The 9,010-nt window shown below is 40.9% G+C and overlaps 1 protein-coding gene across 1 annotated transcript in view; it reads left to right on the top strand.

The window, feature by feature from the left end:
• Positions 1-4,595: 4,595 nt before the first annotated feature.
• The window catches only part of LOC120298461 (zinc finger protein 160-like), a 40,305-nt gene continuing 35,890 nt past the window's right edge, over positions 4,596-9,010 (top strand). The window contains exons 1-2 of the mRNA XM_039322235.1: positions 4,596-5,849; positions 7,120-7,183. Of these exons, the coding sequence (XP_039178169.1) occupies positions 5,247-5,849; positions 7,120-7,183 (667 nt within the window). The 5' untranslated portion in view covers positions 4,596-5,246. The remainder of the gene's footprint in view (positions 5,850-7,119; positions 7,184-9,010) is intronic.

Raw genomic sequence — 9,010 nt, forward strand, 5'->3', positions numbered from 1 at the left:
CCATTTTGAGAGCCACACAGAGCCCTCAGTCATAGAGGTTTCAGGCATCTCTGACAAGAACCAGGCTCTCTCTTCATCCTACTGTGACAGGCACTGATCGGGGCAAACCAAACTCCACTGAGCATTCCCTCAAGACCAAGGTAGAGGCCATGTCTCAAAAAAAGAAATACGCTTGTGGCTATTTGCCAGTGTATCTGAAGATGGGTTTCATAGAATCTGTTGTAAATAAACAACACCCAATGTATTTATGTGTCATAAAACATTATCCAATGAGGCAATGAAGCCAAGTCGATTGCGAGAACATCTTTCTACAAAGCATCCAAATGATAAGGACAAGCCCATTGAATATTTTCAGGAAATATATAAAAATTTCAAAATCGTTCAACAATCGTTGCATCATTTAAGAAACACTCTGCAGCGAACGAAGATGGATTAATTTGCGCTTATTGCATTTCACAATTAATTGCAAAAAGTGGTAAAAGCTATAATATTGGAGAAACAGTAATAATACCCTCTACAAAAGAATTTATTTCAACAGTAATGCATCAGGATATACCTGAAAATTTAAAAACGTTGCCCCTAAGCGATAGCACAGTAAAGCGACGAATTGATGAAATGGCAGTTAATGTTGAAAAAAACCTGATAAGTATTCTCCAAAATATTTCATTTTCTATGCAATTGGACGAGTCTACCACTGCAGATAATAATGCTTAATTGATGACATATGTATGTTATTTTGATGAAAACAATACATAACAAGAAGAAATGCTATTCGCAATAAATCTCATTACAGATACAAGAGGATTATCTATATTTAATACTGTGAAATCATACTTTACAAAAAATAATATTCCTTTGAATAATATTGTTGCACGTGCTACTGATGGAGCACCATCAATGGTAGGTTGTTATCGTGGATTTGTTGCTTATTTGAAGGAAGAAGTGCCAAATGTTTTATGTATTCATTGTGTGGTGCACAGACAACATCTTGTAGGAAAACATCTAAGTACAACTCTCCATTCATCATTAACTATAATAATTCGAGCCATAAACAAGATCAAATCCAAACCAAAAAATGATAGAATGTTTCGACAACTTTGCCAGGACAATAATGAAGATTTTATTACGTTACTTTTGCACACAGAAGTTCGGTGGCTGTCAAAGGGTACATCTTTAGCATTATATGATAGTGTCATACAATTTTTGGAAAGTAATAATGAGACCAATCTGTGTCAACAGTTAAAAACAGTAAAGAATGATGCCTTTTATTTGGCAGATATTTTCAAGAGGTTTCATGATGTCAATTTGCAGCTTCAAGGAGCTAATAAGACTCTTATAGGTTGCCAAAGTATTGTGTCATTATTTATTGACAAACTTGAACTACTTCGTTATAATCTATTGAAGAGAAAATTTCATCAGTTTCCTGAATTATCATCTATAAAAGATGATGTAACTCCAGAGGATATTGACAGAGTCAGTAGCCACCTCAACGAACTTAAATTGGACATGGAAAAACGATTTGAAGATATTTTGAAATTGAAGGTGTATGACTGGATGAAAAATCCTTTTACCGCAAATATTGAAAAGGCTGATATAACTTGCCAAGAAGAACTGTTAGAAATTAGATATGATGAAGAAAGTAAACATAAATTCGATAGTGGTGGATATGAAAACCTATGGCAAAGTAAAAAAATGCCTGCCTTATATCCAAATATGTGGAAAATGATATTCAGTTTATTGATACCTTTCCCCTGCCTCCTATCTTGTGGAATCAGGCTTTAGTGCTGTTAATCATATTATGACCAAAGAAAGAAACCGCCTGAATATTTCCGAAAGAGGAAACCTTCGTTTGTTCTTTACAAAAATTGTGCCAGATATCCAGTATTTAGTTTCGCAGCATCAGCCTCAGGGATCTCATTACTAATTTAATTAATTAAATGTAATTTCATCAGAGTTCCTGTTTCTATAGTGGGGCAAAAAGGTATTTAGTCAGCCACCAATTGTGCAAGTTCTCCCACTTAAAAAGATGAGAGAGGCCTGTAATTGTCATCATAGGTAGACCTCAACTATGAGAGACAAAATGAGAAAACAAATCCAGACAATCACATTGTCTGATTTGGAAAGAATTTATTTGCAAATTATGGTGGAAAATAAGTATGTGGTCACCTACAAACAAGCAAGATTTCTGGCTCTCACAGACCTGTAACTTCTTCTTTAAGAGGCTCCTCTGTCCTCCACTCATTACCTGTATTAATGGCACCTGTTTGAACTTGTTATCAGTATAAAAGACACCTGTCCACAACCTCAAACAGTCACACTCCAAACTCCACTATGGTGAAGACCAAAGAGCTGTCGAAGGACACCAGAAACAAAATTGTAGACCTGCATCAGGCTGGGAAGACTGAATCTGCAATAGGCAAGCAGCTTGGTGTGAAGAAATCAACTGTGGGAGCAATAATTAGAAAATGGAAGACATACAAGACCACTGATAATCTCCCTCGATCTGGGGCTTCACACAAGATCTCACAAGAACGGTGAGCAAAAATCCCAGAACCACACGGGGGGGCCTAGTGAATGACCTGCAAGAGAGCTGCGACCAACGTAACAAAGACAACCATCAGTAACACACTACGCCGCCAGGGACTCAGATCCTGCAGTGCCAGATGTGTTCCCCTGCTTAAGCCAGTACATGTCCAGGCCCATCTGAAATTTGCTAGAGAGCATTTGGATGATCCAGAAGAGGATTGGGAGAATGTCATATGGTCAGATGAAACCAAAGTAGAACTGTTTGGTAGAAACACAACTCGTCGTGTTTGGTAAGTAATTATTATTACTATTTTTTATTATTATTTTTTTTAATTTTACAATAAAAACCCCCTTCCCCAATCCCTCCCAACCCACCCCAAAACCCTCCCCCGTTCTTCCCAAAGCTGAATACAGGCTTAACTAGATCTTAAAAGAAAAAAAGTTTTAAACCCAAATAAACCTTAAGCAAATATAATTACACACAATAAACAAATTGTAAAATACTTTAACTCCATTATATATAAGAAACAAAAAGAGGAAAAACAAAAAAGAAAATAAAAAGAAATTAAAAAAAATAAAAAATTAAAGAATAATAACAATTACACTTCTAAATAATATCTTAAACTTATATAAATTATTCAAAAGCTAGATAATATTTTCTTATATCATACTTATATTGTATAAAATTTATCCATCTTTTCCACACCGAAAGATACTTCTCTTGCGATTGATCTTTCAAGAAAGCCGAAATTTTTGCCATTTCCGCTAAGTAGGAAACTTTAAAAAACCATTCTTGCAAAGTAGGCAAAAATTCCTTCTTCCAATATTGCCCTATTAACAACCTAGCCGCAGTAATTAAATTTAACATTAAAATAATCTCTTTATCATCACAATCAGAAACAATACCCAACAAAAACAATTGTGGAGTAAATTTTATCCTTCTTTTAAAAATTCTTTGAATATTCCACCATATCTTAATCCAAAAAGCTTTAATACTTTTACATGACCACCAAATGATAATAAGTAGCAGCAACCACATCTCCAACATTTAGGCTGCAGGTTTGGATACATACGAGACATTTTTTGTGGATCAAGGTGCCATCTATAAAACATTTTATAAAAGTTTTCCCGTAAGTTTTGGGCTTGCGTGAATTTAACATTCCTCACCCAAATAATCTCCCAAGTATCTAATAAAATTGGTTCATCAAAATTTTGTGCCCACTTAACCATACAATCTTTAACTAGCTCTGCTTCTGAGTCCAGTTCCACCAAGACACCATCAATTCTTTTAATATGGGTTTGACTTTGATCTCTAATTTGTTTTAACAAAGTCTCATCCTCTCTAAGCAAGCCCACCTTATAATCTATCTTCCACCTTTCCAATAATTGTCTATACTGAAACCATGAATAAATAATATTTTCTTGTACTAATTCATCCATAGATTTTAATTGCCAATTTTTACCATCCCACTTAAGTAATTGTGTATAAGAAGTAATATCCATCTTAACTCCTCTCCTTATTCCTTCTATTGCATGCCATGGAATAGCCCATAATGGAATTCTTGAATCACTTCTATAGTATTTCTTCCAAACCCAAAGTAAAGAAATTCTTAAGATATGAGATCTAAAGACCCTATCAACCTTTTTATTATAAATTAAATAGGCATGCCATCCAAAAAGTAAATCCCATCCCTCCAACCCTGTACTCAGCTCTGGGAAGTGGGGGAGGGAGAGGGGGGGTTCGGGTGGGTGGGCTTTGGGGTGTATACTGTAATTTTTATAAAACTTTTCAATAAAAAAAAAGAAAAGGTTTTATGTTCTCACAGTCTTTAGCGGAATTGTAGAAATTTCATTTCTCCATCTAATCCAGTTCTTTCTCTTGTCGTCTGCTGTCTCCTGGTTTTGCCACGCCCACCTTCCAGAAGCCCCAAAGGTGATTTTTCAAGAGGCAGCTGGACTTTCACAACAAAGTCCAGTTGCCTCTTGAAAAAGAACCTTTGGGACAACCGTGACCTGGATGACTGAAAACCTCCATGGACATCCATTATCCAGAACTTTTTTCCCTCATTATTGTTATTTAATGGGGAACCCCAAATATTCTCAGAGAGTCTACTTCTAAATAGTTTGGTGTGAGCTCTAACCATCTCCCAATCTTTATTCCAACAGGATCTGAATGGAAAAGTGTAACAGAGGGGCAACTATGTGGGAATTTCTCTGAAGAAACTGAGCAGGAACTCTTTGAAGAGAAAGTCTGGAACCGAATTCAACCCTCACACCAAGAAGGAAGCCAACAAGAAGAATGGATCGATAAACCCCTTCCTTGTTCCATTGGAGAGTTCCATCAAATCTCACTGCAGCAAAAAAAAAAAAAAAAAAAACCAGGAAGGAGAGGAAAGAAATGGATGTCTCAGTGATCCCTGGGAAATATCTGCCGAGATTGAATCCCAGAAAAGTATTTTGGGGAAGAACACCAGAGACAGGGAAATACTTTATAAAGAAGAGAGTTCATATGCATTTCTGGAAAACCAAGAGAAGTTTCTAGTTCCTTTATTCCTCCATCGTATCAGGCTGTCCATGCTGATGGACAACATCAACCCTCCGATTTCAGCAAAAGCTTTCATGGTCCATCCAACCTGCTGACACCGCCGAGAATCCCTAAAGTGGAGAAGTTGTATAAATGCTTGGAATGCGGGAAGTCCTTCAGTCGCAGCGCCCATCTGATGTCCCACCAGATCATCCACACCGGAGAAAAGCCGTATACGTGTTTAGAGTGTGGGAAGAGCTTGATTCAGAGCGCCCACCTCGCCTCCCATCAAATTATCCACACAGGGGAGAAGCCGTACCAGTGCTCGGAATGCGGGAAAAGTTTCAACAAGAGCACCAACTTCGTGAGGCATCAGAAGATCCACAAAGGAGAGAAGCCGCATCAGTGCGCCGATTGCAACAAGACTTTTTCTGACAAACCGAGTCTCATTCAGCACCAAAGGGTTCACATGGGGGAGAGGCCATACAAATGTTACGAGTGTGGGAAGAGTTTCAGTCATAGGGGCAGCCTCAATGCGCATCAGCGGATGCACACGGGGGAGAAGCCGTACGGCTGCAAGGACTGTGGGAAGAGCTTTCGGGATCAGTCCAGCCTTATTAGACATAAGAGAACCCACACCGGGGAGAAACCCTACACCTGCTCCGAGTGTGGGAAAAGCTTCAGCCAGAGCACAAACCTGACTTTGCATCAAAGGGTGCACACCGACGGGAAGCTTCCAGAAGAGTCTCCCCAAATACTTAACACAGGGATGGCCATGTTAGTCTTTCCACCAAATCCTGCAAATGATTTAGTGGCATTTGAAAGCTAACATTTAGTGGTACTTGGCTCAATAGTACTAACTGTGAGAGGGATTGTCCTGGTGGACAATCATTTAAATATGAGCCAGCAGTGTGCTGCAGCCGCCAACCAAGCCAACACAATTCTAGGCTGCCTTAATAGAGGGATAGAATCAATATCATGTGAAGTGTTAATAAGGGTTTACAATGCCTTGGTAAGACCACACTTGGAATACTGCATCCAGTTTTGGTTGCCACGGTACAAAAAGACGTTGAGATTCTAGAAAGAGTGCAGAGAAGAGCAACAAAGATGATTAGGGGACTGGAGGTTAAAACATATGAAGAACAGTTGCAGGAATTGGGTATGTCTAGTTTAATGAAAATAAGGACTAGGGGTGACATGATAGCAGTGTGTCAACAGCCAGCTCGAGAATCCAAATAAAGCTCCAGCTTCATTCTGTTTCCAAAAATCTTACTGTTTATTAAGTTGATTGATTTTGCTGAAACAAAACTAACTCTGAGGTTCTAACACCAATTCATAGACTTAAACAATAATTTTCCCAGCCAAACCCCCAATGTCTTACGTAGTCCGTATAAACAAGTTGTGTTTGTTATGGGAACTGTCTGCTTCAAATCCACACCTGTTCTGGTGTCCTTGAAAAGGTTTCAGGTTCTCACAGTCTTCAGCGGAATTGTACAAATTTCATTTTCCCATCTAATCCACTGGAAAGTAAGACTCCCTCCCCCCTTACTCTAAAGGCAAGTTGAAATGCAGAGGAACATAGCTGTCAAAGTTTCATCCTTGAGACAGTGTTCCATTATTTGAGGGGCTGCCACAAAGAAGAGGGGGTAAACCTATTTTCCAAAGCACCAGAAGGCAGGACAAGAAGCAATGGATAGAAACTAACAAGCAGAGAAGCAACCTAGAACTAAGGAGAAATTTCCTGAAAGTCAGAACAAATTAATCAATGGAATAGCTTGCTTCCAGAAGTTTAATGGGAGTGCTCCATCACTGGAGGTTTTCAAGAAGAGATTGGACAACCATTTGTCAGGAATGTTATAGGGCCCCTTGTTTCTATAGAGGGTTGGACTAGAAGACCTCCAAGATCTCTTCCGTTATTGTCTTCTGTAAATCCATGTGGCCAGCTTGCACTCCTGCAGGCAATGCTTTCACTGACTTTGCTGGGGCCCTGTCACCACTGTTGTGACTGCTCTTCTCTGCCTGCTGATTTGAAGAATGCCGAGATTGGACTCTCCAGTTCTCTCCCACAGGCCATCTTGCAACAGGTGTGGCAACCAGAGAAGACACAAGAGAATGCCAGAGTAGCTTCCAAAGGTGGGGGGGGCAAGGAAACCATGATCCTCCCCAGGGCACAGCTCAGCCCCCTCCCCGAGGGCCACCATCAGCATTCCCAGCTCTTTTTTTCTTCCCTTCCTTCTTCCCCAATCACCTTTCCACTTTATGAATTTCTATTTGCGTATATAGGTATTCCCCGACTTACAGCAGTTTGCTTAGTGACCGTTCAAAGTTACAACAGCACTGAAAAAAGTAACTTACGTCTGATTTACACCCCCTGTCATGGTTCCGACAGATGACACTCTTCAAAAGAACTTTGAGGCATTGTTTACCTTAAAGGATCTTTTATTCGAGTAGCATAATACCGGCACTTACATAATCGAAGCCAAAAACTGAATTCCCCCCCCCCGGCACATAGTATCAAAGCACAATTCCCTCCCTCGTCCAATTAACAGTCATAAATCACATTCCCCAATTAGCTTGAAGTGTGGGGTTCTTCTCCAGCTCTCCAGCCCGCCAATTCTTTATCAGCTCTGGCTCAATAACCTTGATTCTCACGCTACGTTTTAGTGTTGTTATGTCTAGCTGGACTCTGGAATCTGAAACAAAAAAAGCATCATTGGTAAAACGTTCTGTCAGACCCAGCGCACCACCCACCCTCCAGTAGCCCCGTTACCGGCTCGCACAATGGCAACATTGGAGAGGCCCCAACAGCTGATCCGGCGGGTCCGCGTTTCGCGCCGCCATTGCAACCGAGATGGGCAACCGGGATTCCTAGAGCGGCAGCTCTGTGTTTCGCACTGCTATTGCAAAAACCGAGATGGGAAACCGGATTCCTAGAGCGGCAGCTGATGAGCCCATGTGACCAGCTAGGATGGCTAGTAATTGATATACTTAGATGACTAGTAACAACAGCACGGACGAAACGTGGTGAACGGAAGGGAGGCTACTTCGTACTTATGTTTATTGGACTTCCAAGTGTCGCTGGGTCTGTCATTAGTGGACGTTGGAGCAGAGGACTGGACGGTAGAGCAGAGTGTTGCCGGCTTTGTTCATTTCACTTCTATGTGTGGGGCGTGGACTGGGGCAGGAGAGCGCAGCATTGTTAATTAGGTTATTGGTGGGGTGTGGGTTATCAACTGGGGTTGAGCGAGGCGAGGGTGGAGTATAGTCGTGGGTGGTAATTGGGGGGTGTGCTCTGGGCGTGGTAGGTGGCTGTATTTAAGGCACTGGAAGGAGGTTACTTCCAGTGCTAACTTTATGTCAACACAGTGCATTAAACTTGTTGATTGTTCAACGTTCCTGTTTCTTGGCTTTTGTGAAGCACTACCAGGACGTTCTTACACTTTCATCTTAATTACAGAGATTCTACCTGTTGTGTCCTGAGCCTGCTGAAGCATTCAGCAGGCTCAGCAATGTTGCAAACGGTCCCGGGAAGACCAAAAGCTGCCTGGGACCAGACTGGCTGTCACCAGCCTTGCACGCATGCGCAAGGCGCGAAAACAGCCAGCTTCCTATTGGCTGACACTGTCTGGGTTCAGGACTCTACAAATGGCCTGCGTGCCATTTTGCTGCTGCTGGTTGTAAGAAGAGATCAATAAAGAAGCTTGTTTGTTCACCATGTGTCTTTGCTTAATACCTCAACCTTGCAAACATAAAACTACCCGATACTGATTGTTGCAATTTTCCCATCTACAAATGTCCCATTATTAAGGAAGGGCAAAGAACTGCATTTCAGGGCTCTGGATTGGAAGGGACCTTGGAGGTCTTCTAGTCCAACCTCCTGCTCAGGCAGGAAACCCTATATTGGGGTCCCCAGTCCCTGAACTGTGGCCTACTATTGGGCTGTGGCCTATTCGCAACCGA

This window comes from Crotalus tigris, unplaced genomic scaffold (assembly GCF_016545835.1).
Source record: "Crotalus tigris isolate CLP2741 ecotype Arizona unplaced genomic scaffold, ASM1654583v1 scf7180000023902.72407, whole genome shotgun sequence".
In the NCBI taxonomy this organism is placed as follows: Eukaryota; Metazoa; Chordata; class Lepidosauria; order Squamata; family Viperidae; genus Crotalus; species Crotalus tigris.